Source organism: Manis javanica, chromosome 17 (assembly GCF_040802235.1).
Source record: "Manis javanica isolate MJ-LG chromosome 17, MJ_LKY, whole genome shotgun sequence".
NCBI lineage: Eukaryota > Metazoa > Chordata > Mammalia > Pholidota > Manidae > Manis > Manis javanica.
Window position 1 is genome coordinate 1,507,057 of NC_133172.1, and position 17,752 is coordinate 1,524,808.

Consider the following 17,752-nt stretch of genomic DNA (forward strand, 5'->3'; position numbering starts at 1 on the left):
CATGCAGATGGTCAACAGACACATGAAAAGATGCTCAATATCAACAATCCTCAGAGAAATGCAGATCAAAACCAGTGAGATATCATCTCACACCAGTTAGAATGGCCAATATTAAAAAAAACGAGCAAAGAAGTAACAAGTGTTGGTGAGGGTGAGCGAAAAGGAGGTTCTTGAACACTGCTGGCGGGACCGAAAATTGGTGCAGCCACTACGGAAAGCAGTATGGGGGTTTCTCATGATAAAAACAGAAATACAACCCAGTAATTCCACTTCTGGGAATTTACCCAAAGAAGACAACATTAATTCTGAAAGATACATACAGCCCTGTTTTTATTGCAGCTTAATTTACAACAGCCAAGATATAGCAGCGACCTAAGATTCCGCTGGTAGATGAAAGGATAAAGATGTGGTACGTACACAACAGAATATTACTCAACCATACAGAAACAATGAAATCTTGCTATTTGCAACAACACGGATAGACCACGAGGGTATATGCAAAATGAAGTCAGACAGAGAAAGACAAACATCATATGATTTCACTTACATGTGAAATCTAAAAAACAAACATACAAACAAAAAATAGAGTCATAAACAGAGACAACAGACTGTGAGGTGTGGGGAGCGGATGCAATAGGTGAAGGGGATAAAAAGGACTTTAATCTGTAAAGTAAATTAGCCATAGGGATGGAAGCACAGCATAGGGAATATCGTCAATAATATTGTAATATCTTGGTATGGTGACAGATGGTCACCCCGTATCCTGGTGAGCATTTGCTAACTGTCCAATCACTATGTTGTGCGTCTGAGATAATACTATATATCAACTATATTTCAATCAATTTTTTTAGAAAATCCATCTTCAGATATGTTTATAGGGAGATGGAGTCTCTTGCAGCCTGCCTCATCCAGTCTGGGGTGATCTCGCAGCCGTCAACGGGACGCTCAGTTTTGGGGAGCCGCTGATAATAAGCAGGGGTCGTGCAACGTATTTACGTCCAAGACCCAGGCGAGGGTGGGACCCATGGGAGTCCCCGCGCGAGCTTCAGCCGGGAGCATGCGCACTGCCCGGAGGGCGGAGGCGCGCCTCGTTTTTCCCGGGGTTCCAATGCGCCGCTGCCTGCGTGTCACCTGCTCGCGTGGCCCTTCACCTGGCTTAGCAGCTTAGGCGAAGGGTTTTCTCTTTGCAAGTGATTTTCAACCAGAAGCAGCGAAGGTTTCTGAAGTTAAGACGTTAACTTTCATCTTTACGTCAAAGCGGATGTAATGTTGAGGGGGTTAAACAATCTTTTAACTTTCCGTAGCTAAGATGTTCTTGTGACCGTTTTAATTAATTTCACCTGGCCTTCCATCATTTGGATAAAGACTGATGTTTTTCTTCTTCACTGTTTCAATTTGAGGTGAAAGATTGTTTTTCTTGAAAATTTTACTTTGGAAACAGGGTTTCTAAGTGCTTCTAAAGTCACGATTTTTACGGGAGCTCCTTAGGCTTGGGGGAAACTGGCGGAGGAGGTCTGGTAGGACGGGGTCAGGCGGGCTGACCGCTCCTGCCTGGATTGCAATGCGGGATAGGGTAGGTCTGGGGCGATTAAATTAATTTTGGTCCTTAATTTAGCTTTTCGGTGGACATAGGCCTTCTCATTCCCAGGCCACGAAGGGAGACAAGGGCACAGGCAGCGAAAGCCGACGTGCGGTTCGCACTGGGTCCCGGGCAGCGAGGTGGGGTCTGGTTTTCACTCCCCGCCCCTTGGAAGTCAAACGGTTTCGGGTTCTAGGGAGGGTGTTTCGTGCTCCCGTTAGAAGGTCGTGCTCCCGGGACGCCGCCCATCCCGGCCTCCCTCCGGGGCTCAGCGCCCCCGGCCCGGGGCTCCGCTCCCGGCCTGATGGCTTTGCGTTCTCCGCCCCCTCCCTGCGTCCTGACCGAGCCCGGCTCCACCCCAAGGCCTCAGCGGAGGCGCGTTTCGGGGACGCGGCAGCCCGGTCCGCGCGCAGCTCTGGGCGCCTCTGCTGGGCGCTGTGCAGACCCGTCCCCCGCCCGGCACCGTGCAGGCCTCGCGTGTGCCCGAGGCCCGCGTCCCGGAGCCCCGGTGCTGCTGGGGACAGCTGGCTCCCCGGGCTTGCACACAGCTGAAGGCGCGGGCCTCCCCTGCGCCCGGCTCCCCAGGGATCCCCCGTTTTCTGGAGCTCTCCTTCTTGGTTTACTGCCTCATTTTGCGCGCCGGCTCCTCCAGTAGTTTCCGGTAGGAACAGCATGCGGAGGGAAAGCTTTACAAAAAAATACTGTTTCCGCGCACTTTGCTTTCCAGGAGTTCTTCACGTGGGTGACAGATCTCTATTTTTGATCCCAAACTGCTTCTAATAATTTTGTTTTTGAATTTCTGGGGAGTAAGAAGGTTTTTTCTTTTTTTTTACGGTTTTATTTTTCAGAGCAGTTTTAGGTTTACAGTTAAACTGCAAGGCAGGTACAGGTACTTCTTTGCCCGGCCCGTGGACACTCCCCCATTGCAACATACAAGGACACGGCGTTATCACCCAAAGTCCATGGTTTACTTTGGGGGTCGCTCTTGGTGTTTTGCCACCTATGGGTTTAGAGAAATGTACGATGGCATGTGTCCCTTGTTTCATCACACAGTATTTTCTGCTGCCCTAAAGATCCGCTGTGCTCCACCGATCCATCCACACCCCCCCGACTAATCTACTGACCCTTCTAATCTTTCTATCGTCTCCATAGTTTTGCGTTTTCCAGAACATCAGAGAGCTGGAATCATACAGTATGTAGCCTTTCTGACTGATTTCTTCCACTTAGTGACATGCAGTCAAGTTTCCTTCATGTCTTTTCATGGCTTGACAGCTCATTTCTTTTCAGTGCTGAATAACGTTGCATGGTCCACACAATCCTGAGTGGCTTCGCAGCCTGCATGCCCGTGAGGCCGCTGGGCCCTAGGGGGCTCCTCTGTCCACACCTCCCTCTGTCTGCTTATATTTTCTGGTCTCCTTGGTTCTGAATGTCCAAGGCACCGTCCCCTTCTGGTCCGCTCAGGCCTGGCTTGTAGCTCGGGATTCTCTGGCCGCACTTGCCCTGCAGGGGGCCATCCCCCCACCCACGGTCCGGTGTCCCCGTCGTAGGCCCCCAGCCTTTCCCCTGAGAATGTTTTCAGATCCATCTTTGACCTTCACGCCTGCCCGGCAACCGGGAGGGCGTTTCCATGTTTCCGCTTCGTGCGTTTCCCCTCAGTAAGGTCTCCTTGGTTCCGCCTTGATTTTATCATTTTGAAAAAATTTTTGGCTTACAGAAATATGGAACAAATACTATGAAAAATCACTGCATGCCCTCCAGCCAGGTTCCCCAAACGGTAATGTTTTATCACCTGTCTGTTTTAATCCACGTGTGTGTGTATGTCAACACACACACACACAAGCACACACACTTTTCTTTGCCTGAGCTGAAAGTTGCAGCTGGGAAGCCCCCTAGACTGGAGTGTTTTCCTTAAAAACAAAGACCTACTCTTACATGATCAGAGTACAATGATTAAAGCCAGGTACTTAGCATCAAATACAGTGCTAGCATTAATCTATAAGCTTCCCTTGAATTAGCAGCTGCCCCAGTAATGCTCTTTGTGGCAAAAGGGGAAAGAAGACCGGACTCAAACTTTGCTGCTGTGAAGGTCAGAGCCCCGTCCGTGGGTGGGTGGGCTGGGGGGGCCCGAAGCTTTAAGACCATTTATCTGGACATGAGTGCAATAGAGCCTTAGGAAACTGAATGTCATTTTGGGATATGGGGAGCCAGTGTGACGGGACGGGGCGCTAAGGGATTGTTAGGGCTCATTCGCAGCTGGCACGGCGGGAACGTGCGCAAATGGGCTTGGGGAAGCCTGACCTGGTTTGTGGTGATTTCACATGACTTTCCCAGACTCTCCTCCCGTCAATTCTACGTGCATATTCTTTCCATCCCATTGTCACTTGTGCATTTTTCTTTTCTCTTTTTAACTTATTTTGTGCTTTTCAGAGTCACATGTCCCCATACATGTAAGTTTCTTCAGTAGTTGTGTTATTCTCAGAGCTCCTGGCCATGGGGCTTCTTTTATATTCGGACAGATTGAGGAAACAAGAAAGGGAGACTGAGAGAAGCACGCCGGTTCATAAATACAGACTTAGCTCTGTTTATTATTTAGGAAAACCCCCCAAAAACCCCAGCGTGCACGCATTGCAGGTAACCTGCTGATGACAGTCTGTGGTGGGCGTTCGGCTCTCTTTATCTGAAATGAGAGCTGTGTAGTCGTTCCGCAGCTCCCAGCTTTGAGCAAACTGTCAGCAGTTATTCATCTGTGTCTGTTGTTACATTAAGCTCCCTCTAACGGCCTACTTTTTGATAATTCTTGATCAAAGCCATCTGAGATTATATCCACTCTTTCAACCTTCCTCAATGGTAGATTCAGTCCCATCTCCCCCAGACATTAGGTCCCAAACGGGAAAGACTGCCACAGTCGAGTGTTTACGCCATTTCATTTCGGTCATGTGTGTGGAAAGAGTCACATGGGATGCTGCTTTGTACCCTGTTTCAGTAGGAGACTGGGGCATGGAAGAGCAGATCTGGAGATTCCAGGATGTGGAGCAGAGTCTCGAAAGAGAAGTGACATTTTCTTTTCTCTTTTTAACTTATTTTGTGCTTTTCAGAGTCACATGTCCCCATACATGTAAGTTTCTTCAGTAGCTGTGTTATTCTAAACTATATTTCAGACTCAGCCTGAAAACATGTTCCTTCAAGACTCAGACTCCTTGAATGCAACCTGTTTGGAAAACATTTGAAATATAGTTTAGATATGGAACTCTGTGTGGAAACAAATTCTGGTAACATACAGAAAACTAGTTGGCCATAATCCATCCAAATTTGAAGAAAAACAATTTGAAGGGAATGCCTGTCAGAAGTTATTCAGTCCCAAGTCATGCCTTCAGAGTGACCTAAGGATGCATGCTGGTGAGAAATCCCCCGACAGTGACAAATGTGGGAGTGTGCTCAGGGGGAACGGGGGATCGGTCAGCATCAGAAAAGGGGCACGGATGGCAAATCCTATAAATGCAATGAATGTGGCAAAGTCTACACACAAGAGCTAGATCTCATCCAACATCAAAAAACTCATACTGAGGAGAAGAAGCCCTACAAATGTAAAACACGTGGAAAGGCCTTTTCCTTGAAATCATCCTGGGTCAATCACCAGAAGAGGCGTAATGTAGAGAGAGCCTCTGGGTGTAACGAACGTGGGAAATCCCTCAAGCAGAACTCCGCCCTCCTTCAGCAAAGGAAAACAGCTGGACAAAAGCCCTGTGGCTGGAATGTCCACGCAAAAACTTCCACTTCCAAGCCAGATCTCTTGAAACACCAGAGGACACACACAGGAGAGAAACCTTATAAATGCAGCATATGTGAAAAGGCCTTTGCCCAGAAATCAAATGCTGTGGACCATGAGAAAATTCATACTGGGGAGAGAGCTTATGAGTGTGATCTATGCGATGATACCTTCATCTAGAAGAAAAACCTGATTCAGCATAAAAAAATCCATACTGGGACCAAGTCCTATACTGGTGATAGATGTGGGAAAGCTTTCATTCAGAAGTCAAACCTTCACACCTATCAGAAAGTTCACAGTGGAGAGAGGGCCTACAGCTGTCAGAAGTGTGGGAAATCCTTCAGCCGGAAGCTAAGCCTCAATTTGCATAGAAAGACCACACAGGACAAAAACCTTACAAATGTTCTGAATGCCAGAAGGCTTTCATTGACAAGTCCTATCTCATTAGGTACCAGAAAAGAATGCATAACAGAGAGGAATCCTGTGCACACGAAAAATATGGGGATGCCTTCCCTTGAAGGGTAGCCAGGAATAGTTTCCCAGGAATTCAACCTGAGCTGGCCTGTTATTAGACGAGGACAGTGAGGACTTAATATCCGAACTCTCCCTTGAAAAGTAATTTGGCTTATGTGCTCAGCAACCATTTATTAAATGCCTTTTGCATACCAGGAACTTTTAAACACTGAGGATGTAGCAATAAACCAAACCTGCCAAAAACTCTCATGGAATTTCATTCAAGCAAATAATGACCAATGGTATCCATTTCTTTAAAAATGTAAATACTTTTCACTCACTGGGGTTGATAAACATAAGAAAATATAAAAGCATAGTGTTGCATCAGTAATATGTTCCAGATTGAGTATATATTTTATTTGGGAACACGTTAAGTAAATACATTTAGAAGCCCAGGAGAAATAGTAGTAAAAAAACCTGATAAATCTACAAAATTGGAAAAGGAAGAGTACATGGACACTTCTACCTGTAAAAGTATCTCCTCCTAGGTTTTCCAAAAGAAAGTGGGGATGAGTCAGCTCACTTGATGGGTGGGAGAAGAAACCCCAGCACGGTCGGCTCCAGTCATCCTGGGGTTCCTTTCCTGTCTGCTGGAAGCAGTCTGCCCCCAGGCAGCTCCTTACCTCTCCAGGTCTCACGTGTGTGTGTCTGCTTGGCAGGCCCAAGGCCACGTGTGGACCAGGGGATGTAAGGTGGCCTGGAACATAAGCATTGTAAGCTATCCAGTCTTTGCAACTGTGCTGCCAGTTTTCTAAGCCATAAACTGGGAATAACACCACCTACCCGTATTTGTTGTGGAGATTGAAGACTGAATGACCTCATAAAACATAGGATAATGCCTGGCATAGAGGAATCGCTGAGGAAATATTTATTATTATCAGGCATGCTCTGAGATCTCTCTTGGCTCTGACATACTATAACTTTGCACACAATTTGACTGGTTAATTTGTTAGAAAAGGCATTATTTCCAAATCTTTATTATGCCTTGCTTGACATACAAATGGCATAGTTTATTTATCCAACATGGGAGATAATTTTAAGGCTATATATGGACACATCTGTAGTAATATTAGATCGCATTGATGGCATCAAAAAGAAAGCTCACCTTTGAATACTTATGTTGTTAAAATGTCTCATAATTACCCATTTCCCTTTTAGGGAGAGTGCAGAAGGAAAACGGCTCCTTTCTGGGAATCTTAGGCACCTCGCGTGTAATAGCCTGTTTCTCTCTCTCTGGCGTGCGTAACAGTGCTGCCAGTTTCCTGCTGAAAGTGACGGGCCACTTCGTTTTATAGCACATTTGTTTGTAAAGTGAGTTCATTTAAAGACGAACTGTTAGGCAGAGTTAGATCATGTGGGAAATTTGCAGTGGTGGTCCTGCAGAGTCTAAGGTGTGGGGATTCTTGACTGAACGGGGTCAGAACCCACGCTCGCAAAGGCAGCCTCACCGGCGTCTGATTCCTGTCGGAACAGCCGGGAAAGCCACTCGGTGCCTGGCCTCCAGCACCACCCAGCGACAACATGCAGCACCTGCCGCAGAAATGCACGACGCAGGCCCGCCCGCCGGAGCGACGGGCTCAGGCAGCCGAAGGGCGCCTGCCTCCAGAGTTCCTGCTCTCTCCGGACCTGTACGCGCATTAAAGGCTTAGCAAATTGCAAACGCCCGGACGGGCTCTTAGCTTACCTCCTTGTGTTGGTGGCCTCGGTCCTTCCTGGCCCGTGAAGCCTACATGTAAAAGGAAAAGAGGAAAGAAATCTCGATTACTTAGAGCTGAGCCTTCTCAAGGTAAGTTTTCGGGAGCCCCCGACCCAGGACCCAGCACTGTTTACACGGCCCCACCCGCCACGTGACTCTGCTCGAGCCCGCCGACCGGGAGCGCCGTCCTCACCCAGGGGCGATGCTGGGGGGACGCCGGGGACACTGGGTTGTCACAGTCGGCCTGGGTGGGGGCGCGGGTGGTGCTCCTGGCACCCGGCACCCGGCGGGTGGAGGCCAGGCCGCGGCCCGTGCAGGACGCACGGCCGCCCAGCCCCCGCCCGCAGCGCCCAGGCTGCGGAGCCCGCCGTCGGGGGGCTTCCCCCACACCGCCCGCTGCCCCCCACGCTCCCCTCCGCCAGCGTCACCCACCGTGCGCCGGTCCCGGCCCCGTAGGCACGGAAGGTGCCGGAGGAGGCCCGCGTTGCCCGGGCCCAGCCGGGGGCGGTTTGCACAGCCTGGGCTCATCAGCCCCGCCTGGGGGCGTCTGCCCTTGTAACCAGCCCCTAACATCCAGCACGCCTCAGATCGATGATCTGTGAAAACCAGGGCCCGCCATGACCAGTGTAGGGGAACACAGGCGCCCGGCAGGGGAGGCCCAGGTGGTGACGCCGCGTCCGTGCGAACGAGGGCGGAGTCCGCGAGGGGCCGGGGAGCTCGGCCCCGCGTGCTCACGTGATAAACGCCGACAGCGGGGCCAGAACAGGGGAGGAAGGCGGCCCAGGATGCTGAGAAGCGTCCTGACGCACAGGCAGCGTCTGGTGACGGAGGCCGCGCGAGGCTCCTGCGGGGGCCCACGGAAGGCTCCTCGGAAGCGGTGATGCCGGCGCCGGGGCGCGCAGGCCCCTTCCCCCGCGCCAGAGACAGAGAGGCCGAGGGGGACAGGGACAGACAGGCACGAGGCAGAATATGACTGGGAAGGAGAAGAAATCTCCGGTTTTGTCCGGGTTTTTCCGGGTGGGGGTTGCATTGCCCAGGGTAGCGGACGAGTCGGGAAGAGGAAAATGACTTGAACTGTGGAAAAGCGCAGAGTGGGGCTGGTGGGGTCACATGCCACCGGGACCCTGTGCGCGCGCCTGGCTTATTTCACTGAGCGTAATGTCCTCCAGCTCCATCCATGTTGCTGCAAATGGTAGAATTTATTCCTTTCGTATGGCTGAATAGTATTCCATTGTGTGTATGTACCACATCTTCTTCATCCACTCATCTACTGATGGACACTTAGGTTGCTTCCATAACTTGGTTATTGTAAAAAGTGCTGCAATAAACATAGGGATGCATATGTCTTCTTGAATCTGAGAAGTTGTATTTTTTGGGTATATTCCAAGGAGCGGGATTCCAGGCTCAAATGGTATTTCTATTTCTAGTTTTTTGAGGAACCTCCATACTGCTTTCCACAATGGTTGAACTAGTTTACATTCCCACCAGCAGTGTAGGAGGGTGCCCTGTGTTTTTACTTGCTAATCTGGCAACCTTACCCCGGTTCAATAGCCCAGATCTGCATTTCAGAGCCACCGAGAGCCCAGAGAGCTCACCAGGGGCAGGCGCACAGTTAAAGACCAAGGTCAGGGGGTGGAGGTGCGGTCGCGGGGGTGTTCCTCTGGGGCACGTGGCTGGTGGCTCTGCCGCTGCCTCCTCTGTCCCCCAGCCCGCCTCGGTTTCCTGTTACAATGGAGGGTAGAGCTGTGCCTGGCTCGAGGGCTCTTCGGAGGGGAAATGAGATGGCTTTGATAAAGCATTTCTCATCCGAATCTGGTGCCCAGAATCCAGACTATGAGAGTTCCCTTCCGCAGAATTATCGGCCCAGTCGTATTTACGCATATGCCTGCACATGCACGTACAGACGTGTTCCTAGGGAAGCAACAAATACATCCCAATATTTTTAGCAAGAGGGTACAAATTAGGTACTGCAAAACGTCTCATTCCTAGGGAAATTGATTCCAGAAGCGTTCTACACTTAGTGTGGCCAGACAGCACTATAAAAGCTTCTAAAATACATAAAGCCTGGGATTAAAGAAGGCATGTTGTCAGTTCCCACACTTTGGATGGAAGCTGGTGGAGGACTGAATCCAGGGGTAATCTGCAAAACAGGTGGGTGTTCACATCAATGTGGTTTTAAACAGATGTCTCTGGATACTGCCAGTATTGTTTCATGTCTAAGAGAAACCTTCCCCACCCTTAATTACATGGCGATGTATAGAATTCTTGGACTCCGGCCTGACCTTCAGCTCAGTGGAAAGCCCTGTCGATGATTTTCGAGCTGGGGTTTCATCTGGCCACTGGGGAGACACTAATGTCCTGATATTTTCTCCCAGAGCACAAGCTTGCTGTGCTTTGTGCTTTTCACGCCTCAGTGGTAGGCCTCCAAATCCTTCTCCATTCCCGCTGCCCCCAGCAGATCCACACCTCCCCCACACATCCCCACATGGCCGGAGGAACACCGTGATCTCTCTCTGTTGGTGCCAGGCAGGCCCTCTTGGCAAACCCCACTGGGATCCACCGAATCGCTCGAGGTGGAAACCCAGAAGTGATTCCTCATTTATGCCCTTGCCTGGAACCCATGCGTGCAATCCATCTGCAGTGGCCATCGCACCGACCTTCTCCTCACCTGTTGTCTCCAAAATACAGTGTGCGGCCCTCTCTCTCCTGCGCCAGATCACCATCACCTTAGGCCTCTGTGTGAGGCCGGTGCCCTCGTTTCATTCAGGCCTCTCTGTCTCGCGACTGCTTGGGTGTGAATCAGGTCCTTTTCTCAGTCCCTGCAAAACCACTAATTTGAACCTCATCCTGTTGCCAAGGGAAGAAAATCTGGGGAGAGGAAGAGAAGGGCCGGCCTCATGAGTGAGAAGAACGTGGGGACTGGAGCCAGTGGAAGCTTCAGGTCTCTCTGAGACGGAGCCAGTATTGTCCGTGGTTTGTGGGCTGTGAGGTTTCTGTTAACCCCTGAAGACACCAATTCCGGCCCCTCACTGTCCTGGTGCACCTACAGACATGTGTGTGTGTGCACTCATGGGAGCTGCACGGGTCCGTGTGAACGTGTGCATTGTCATAAACACAGAGGGTGTATGAATCTGCTGAGGCTCCTATAACAAAGTGCTACAGACTGGGTGGCTTAAACAACAGACGTGCCTCACAGTTCTGCAGGCTGGATGTCCAAAATCAAGGTGCCAGCAGCCTTGGTGTCTGGTGAGAAGCCCTTCCTGCTTCGCAGGCGCCTTCTCACTATGACCTCACATTATGGGAGGGGACAAGCGAACTCTCTGGAGCCTCCTTTTAAAAAAAAAAAAATTGAGTGGTAATTGACATATAAACATTATACTACTTTCAGGTGTACAATGTAATGCTTCCATTTGTATATATTTCAAAATGATCCCCAAAATAAGTCTAGGAACATCCATCACCACATGTGGCTACAAATTGTTTTCTCCTGTGAGGAGAACTTTTAAGATCTACTCTCTTAGCAACTTTCAAATATGCGATACAGTATTACTAACTATAGTGACCTTGTGGGGCCCCTTTTATAAGGGCGCTGATCCCATTGGGGAGGGCTCCCCCTGCCACCCTCCCAAAGGCCCACCTCCTAACTCATCACTCTGGGGAGTAGATCTCAGCCTATGAATTTTGGACAGAAACATTGGTCTATAGCATCAACCTAAGTCACCACCCCATCCACCAGCCCCCATGGTGTGCAGAGACAGTCTCTACCTGTATGTGTACTTATGTATTCTATTACATATTTTACATATTGTTAAAATACTTTTTATTGCATTGTATATATTTTTATATGTTACATGTTCTTTTTCCCCTTTTTTACACAATAGTAGCCACCCTTCACATTATTAGGCACCTTGTTTTCACTTCACTGTAGATTTTACCCTTTGGTTCCTAAAGAATGTCCTTAGAATTTCACACAGCTGCACAGAATTCCATTGAGTGCATTTATCAGCATTTAGCTAGTCCCCTCTTGTAGAACATCTGAGTTTGTTCCCAGCAGCTTGCTATTACAAGCTGTGGTACAATAAAAACTAGAGTTGATAAAAATTTAAGTTTGCATTCACCAAGCAGAGCCTGTCAGCAGGACTGTGGCCCAACGTCCCGGGCTGACGCTGACTCCCCGGACTCCATGGATTTCAGACGATCTCTCTGCATGCATGTTGTAATAATATCTGAGTTGTTCGTCCCACTGCCTGGGACCATGACATAAGCACTTGGAAGTGTATTCCCCACATACTTCTGTGCAAATCTTCCCCTCCAAGCCACCATCTCATACTTCGGACCAGGATATTTTAGAGCCAGAATGGCCATGCTTTTGAAAAAACAGTCTGTGAGCAGGCCCCTCATCATTAGAAGAAAATAATGACAAGAGTTTATGCAGTTTTGTGGGAAAAAAAACAAGCCTGCACTTGCTCAAGCAGATGTTCACCGCCCTGTCCCCCACACTGTCTGCCTCCCTTCCTGAAGCCACAGAGACTTTGCCCAGGCACCGAACGTCACACTGGGAAGTGCCTGTTCTGAGATTTGCAATTGCGATTAATCATCTCAGCATCTCAAATCAACAGCCATCATTTTCTGGATGCGCTGCCAAAAGTCTCCATGTACTTTTTGCTTCCACTGATCTTGAAAGTAGTCATGCAGGATTCTTTGGTTTCATTCAAATTACCGTTGGTTTCTTGGGCTGGCTGGGGGCTCACAGGTACCGGAAGGTTGCCCGATATGTTCTGAAACAAGGGTAAGTGGACCCCTCAAATGTGTGTTCCTCCGGAGAAAGGCACTGCGAGCTTTTTCAGCCCCATTGTCATTCCTTACAATAAGTGTTTTTTTTGCAATTATATTCAAGCGCCTACAACGCCCCGGGCACTCAATCATCTCACGTAGAAGGAAGAATGAGACGCTGTTGAATGGCGAGAGCAGGCCCGTAGGGCCCCACAGCTGGGGCAGCTGCAGAATGGCCAACCGTGACTCCTTTAAGTCAGGAGCAGCTTGCGTGGCCATTTTCTTTCTCAACCCCCCTTTCTGCATAGACCCCATCTAAGGACACCTCTTAACCAGCACTAAAGGATTGAGTGCCCAGTAATAGGGGTGGTGGGAGGGACTACGGGATTTAAACCCTCCCTCACACCATCCCCACCGGCCATTGTGATGTCCACCCTCAGGGGTTCTCAGCAGGTAGCCACTGACTGTTGCCATGGAAACTAGCTGGTGTGGGAGACAGGAAGCCAGGAGGAGATGCAGTGGGCAGCCCAGAGGCTGGCATTTCCTGGACCCTCCCATCACACAATGTACGGAGCAGAACCCTGTCTTGGCACAGAGCAGGCGGCCAATAAACACCTGTATTTCTTGTGAGTGCATGAAAATACAGGGTCTTTGGTAATTGACTCCACCTCTCTGAAGCCTCAGTTTACTCTTCTCAATGGGTATAATCATCTTTCCAGTTGGGAGGACGGTTGGGGGGATCTGATGACCCCCTGCCCACCCAGGGCCCACTACCCAGGCGGCCAGCGGGGTCATCTGGGTGGGTGAGGCCTGTTGAAGTGCAAATTCCTGGGCTACTCTCCACACTTCCTGAAGCAAAACATCTTGTCCGAGGTACCCATCCCCTGGACAACCCAGCACGCTTTGCCTCTTTACTCCGATAATTTTCTCCACAGCACTTTGCAGAGCTGTGACTGCCGATATGGTAGCCGCAAGCTTCTTGTGGCTGTTGAGTGCTTGGACTGTGCCTAGTCCAGGTGAGATTCGCTGAGGCCGTGAAAGACACACCAGAGACTGAAAACCTAGTAAAAAAAGAAAAAGTAAGATATCTCATTGTCTTGCCAATGGGCTTCAGCCCTGGGCAAGTTCAATATGGATTCGGTGTGACCAAAGAAACGACAGTAGGATGTTCTTGGGGTGAAAGGGTTACAACCAACTTTATTTCTAGGTGGCAGGTCACTCATTAAAATCCCGTCCACTCGGAGCGAGTCTGCGTGCAGCAAGCGGGTCTCTGCCTCTGGGCCCCTCTGCCCCCCAGCCATTCTCTGGGCCTCTCTTCTCAGTAGTGCCACCACTCCAGCCTCTGCTCTGCTCTCCTGCAGCCGTGCCACCGTGTCACCCAGAGCACTGGGCAGGGCTGAAGCCAATAACAACACATTGCCCACATGCATGTAGTGAGCTAGCCAACCAGGGCCAGGTGAGAATTCTGGCCACAGGAACCTTCACTTTATCCACACTCTGATCATTGTTTTATCCTGGTGTCATTGATTTAAATGATAGCATTTTCCTTATGTTGGATTAAATAAAGCCTGTTGTTAAGATGAATTCCACCTGTGTCTTTTTACTTTCTAAATGTGGCTACTGGAAAACTTAAAACTGAAAGCATGGTGTGGTGTGCATGTGTGGCTGGGATTGTATTTCATCGCCTGGTTTTAGAGTCTGGAATGGTCTTGCCAATTTATTCTGTAATTATTGGCTTTCCGCATCCCTGCATGACAGTCGTCTATCCTGTTCATCCTGCATTCCCAGCACTTAGGACAATTAAGTGCAAGTGGCCCTTTGGGGACTGGGCAGATCCTTGAGTCACGAAGCCACAGAGGAGGACCCTCCACACCTCTCCTCAAGAGGGCAGCAGTTTCTCGGCACAGGAGCCTCTTCACTGGTCGTTTGCATGTCAGCGAAAGCTGGGTCTCATCTGACCTGTGAAGTTCTGGACCCCGAGAAACGGAGAAACGAGGGACGTTAGGGCCGGGGTCTGAAACCACAGTTCCGGTTTGGGTCGGCAGGTACAGCTCCTTCCGGCCTGTCAGTCAGACAGCTGCCTGCTCACCGGTCCCCTTTACCTTTCCTCGTAGGTGCCTGACCGCCTCCTGCGCAGGCGGCCCCAGCCTCTCCCCGGGTTATTCTCCAGAGGACATGATACTGTCGGGGTTTTAACGTATCTACACAGATGAATACAGACACAAACGTGTGTCATGTACATGTATGCACATCTACTTACCTGTAATCAATTTACATTTATGTATATATATGTCACACTTACAGATATTATTTTTAGACATAAATACAGATCCCTTTGTATTTGCTCCCTCTTCCAATCGGACGCCAAGTGCCATGAGAACAAGGCTGTGTCTTTTTGGACGCCCACCACCCGGAACGGTGTCCGGCAAACAGCACACAGTGAATACCTGTTGAAGGAAGGACTCGGTCAAATAACGTCACCGGGGAGAACAAAGGCCGCGCTGCGCAACAGCAGCCTATGATTTCCACACGACACACAGGTTTGGGGTTTCTTTTTCCCCTTTCTGCGAAGACCCCATTTTCCACGGGATGCGCCCGTCCCAGAGGGGAGGCGTCAGGCCTGCGCCCCCCGCAGCTCAGCGGGCCCGGGGCGAGCGACCCCGGTCCTCACGAGCCACCGCGGGTCTCGGGGACGCAGGCTGAGCCCTGTCGCCATGGGAACTGCGGCTGGAGCGGCGATGCGGAGGCGGCTGGGAGACTCGCGTGGAACTTTCCAGGCCGTGTGGGGCTTAGAATCCCGGCCGCCACAAGAACGGTTCTCAGCACCTATTCGAACGAAGATATGGGGTCACGAGAAAGTGACCCCGCCTTCCTCAAGGCTTGGTTTTCTTTTCGAGAAGTGGGCAATGTTTTTTCCCGGAGCCCAGGTTGCGGTGCCCGGCCCAACAGGCTGCTCTCACGTCACGCGGCGCCACGCCGGTCGGGGTGCGGCCGGGGTCCCCAGAAAATGTGTGCTGGACGCCCCCTGCCTCAGAACGGGGAGGGGGAGACGGGCCACGCAACGCAGCGTGCGGAGCCCCGGGCTGCCCCGCGCCCCCTCCCCTGTCCCGGCTCTGCTCAGGCGGCAGTCACCGCAGCACCTGGAACGGTCTTCATTCCTTTTTCTGGCTTTACCGACATACAGTTGACAAAAATTGTATACACAATTTTTTACAAGCCTCTTTTATTGAAATGTAGTCGGTAGATAGTGTTATAATGGTTTCCGGCACACAGCATAGGGATTTGACCATTATCTACAATACCAACTGCTCACCACCTTAAGCGTAATTACCCCCTGTCGCCATACTAAGTTATTACAATATTATTGGCTCTATTCTCTATGCTGTACTTGACTAATTTATTTCGTGATTGGAATTTTGTCCCTTTTGTTATAACAAAGGATTGGACCCAACCTCCATATCCATGAGGAGGGGCCAGGCTTAATGAGTTATGGGACATCCATACAATCATATACCCTGAATCTATATGGAAAACAACTAAGTCATTTAAGTCCTGGTATGGAATGATCTCCAAGGCTTACATTTGAGCTAACGTGGACACAAATCTTAACAGGCCCCACTCTAGGACCTTCGCAGACATTAACTCATGCAGCCCTCACAGGAGTCCCCCTTTTAGAACTGAGGAAATGGAGGTGCAGGGCAGCTAAGAACCTGTCCCGAGCCCCAGTGTACCGGGTACAGATGCTGGGAGTCAGACCTACACAGGTGGGTTCAATCACATTTCTAGCCACGGTGCTGCCATCATCACATTACATGGAACATAGAAAGTTGCAGAAAAACAGGTGCAAAAATCATTCATGCTTCTTTCAAAAATAAATAGTGGTCGCTGACAATGCAGTGTGCTTAGAATTACTCAGAAATACATAACTGACGTGGCTTCCAGGGTGGCATGGGACAAGGGTGGGAGATGGGATCCTCAGTGCAGTGCTTCCCACGAGGTGGTTACGTTTGCAGAGTTAGGGTGTCGTCCCCATTTAAGATGGGGTTTCAACTACCGTTAAAAATGAGAAAAATAGAAATAGAAAACAATGCTGGTGGCTGTGTCTTCCAGAACTTATCAGTGCCTGCCATCATGTGGCATGTTCAGTTCCTCATGTGTGCCACTGCATGTAAGATGTAATAAGCAGCCTTACAGGAGGCATTGAGGGTTTGTCCTCCATCCCCCAGTGTCCTAGAACAAAAAGCCTGGAGCTTAAAAGGGGTACAGAATTAATGTATTAACAGAATTATCTATGTTCATCATCTAATCAAATACATGTATTTGGAATAAATAATTGGCTTAGTTAATGAACAATTTGGTGCATGGGTGAGGTTTATGTCACTGGCTCTAATGGCTGATTTGGGATTTCTTTTTTTATTGGAATGTAGTTGATATACAATATTATATTGGTTTCAGTGTACAGCGTAGTGACTGGGTATTATATACATTAGTGAATTCACCAGGTAAGTGAAGTTACCCCGTGCTACGATATCACGCCGTGCAGTATTATTGGTTATAGTCCTTATGCTGCACTTCCATTCCTATGACTAACTTACATTTTACGATTTGACGTCTGCACCTCTTTATCCCCTCCACCTATTTTGCCCATCCTCCCCCCGCCCCGCGGTGGTGTCTCAGAGGCTGCAGAACCTCACGTGGACTTCCTTCTCTTTTGCAAAGATCCCTATGTGGGAATGCATTTTAACTGCGTGAGAGTCGTGGGAGGACTGCTAATTGGGACCCATCCCCGCAGGCTGGCGCCCTCGGCCCAGACCCTCCCGTCCTTCTCAGCCTGCAGAGCCCGCCTCCCGCGACCTGCGTTGCTATGGAAACCACAGCCAGCGACAGGGGCGGGCAGGGTGGGGGGCTCAGCGAGAAAGAGAATTGTCACGGGAGCCGCAGGCGCGTTTAGAACTTCGAGTCCTCATTAGGCACGTGCAGGGAAACAGGCGGACTGGTTGAAGACCGCCTCGCATTCGCCCAGCATACGCAGGATCCTGTCACATAACCAGCTGGCGATCGGTACCGAACTGTTCACGGGACGTGTGCATTCCGTTTCTCACAGGGAGTCTTTGACACCCGGACTGTGCTTTGTGTCAGCAGGTGGGGTCCGCGCTGGCCTCCCCCGCCCCCCACCCCGGCGGCCTCGCCCGGCCCCCCGCCCCCCGGCCCGCCCCCGGCCCGTGCCGAGAAGAGGCCGGCAGAGGGCGCGGGCAGGGAGCCGCGGAGTCGCTCCAACACCCTCCGAGCCGCAGAGGATCCGGTCCGCAGGGCTCGCGCAGGCGGCTGCGCTCCGGGGCCGGGGCCCGCCGCGCCGGGGAGATGGGGCGGCCGGGCGCGCGGCCCCCGAGCCCGCACACCGGATCCCAGCCTCTCTGCTCCCTCC

At 50.5% G+C, this 17,752-nt stretch overlaps 1 protein-coding gene and 2 long non-coding RNA genes across 3 annotated transcripts; 1 reads left to right on the top strand and 2 right to left on the bottom strand.

Moving 5' to 3' along the window:
* Positions 1-4,144: 4,144 nt before the first annotated feature.
* On the bottom strand, positions 4,145-8,852 carry LOC140847208 (uncharacterized). The gene is made up of 3 exons (XR_012126954.1): positions 7,987-8,852; positions 7,543-7,584; positions 4,145-4,787 (listed from the first exon to the last, which is right to left on the bottom strand). It is a non-coding gene; the product is annotated as an uncharacterized lncRNA (long non-coding RNA).
* Positions 4,822-6,315, top strand: ZIM3 (zinc finger imprinted 3; the record flags this gene model as incomplete). The annotated part of the gene is given in 3 exon segments (XM_073226318.1): positions 4,822-5,010; positions 5,013-5,718; positions 5,721-6,315. Coding segments are annotated over 3 exon segments (1,038 nt in total), but the record flags the coding sequence as incomplete, so codon positions are not given.
* A 5,243-nt stretch (positions 8,853-14,095) lies between the features above and the next one.
* On the bottom strand, positions 14,096-14,850 carry LOC140847212 (uncharacterized). Its single transcript, XR_012126961.1, has 3 exons — positions 14,630-14,850; positions 14,430-14,528; positions 14,096-14,296 (listed from the first exon to the last, which is right to left on the bottom strand). It is a non-coding gene; the product is annotated as an uncharacterized lncRNA (long non-coding RNA).
* Positions 14,851-17,752: the final 2,902 nt, after the last annotated feature.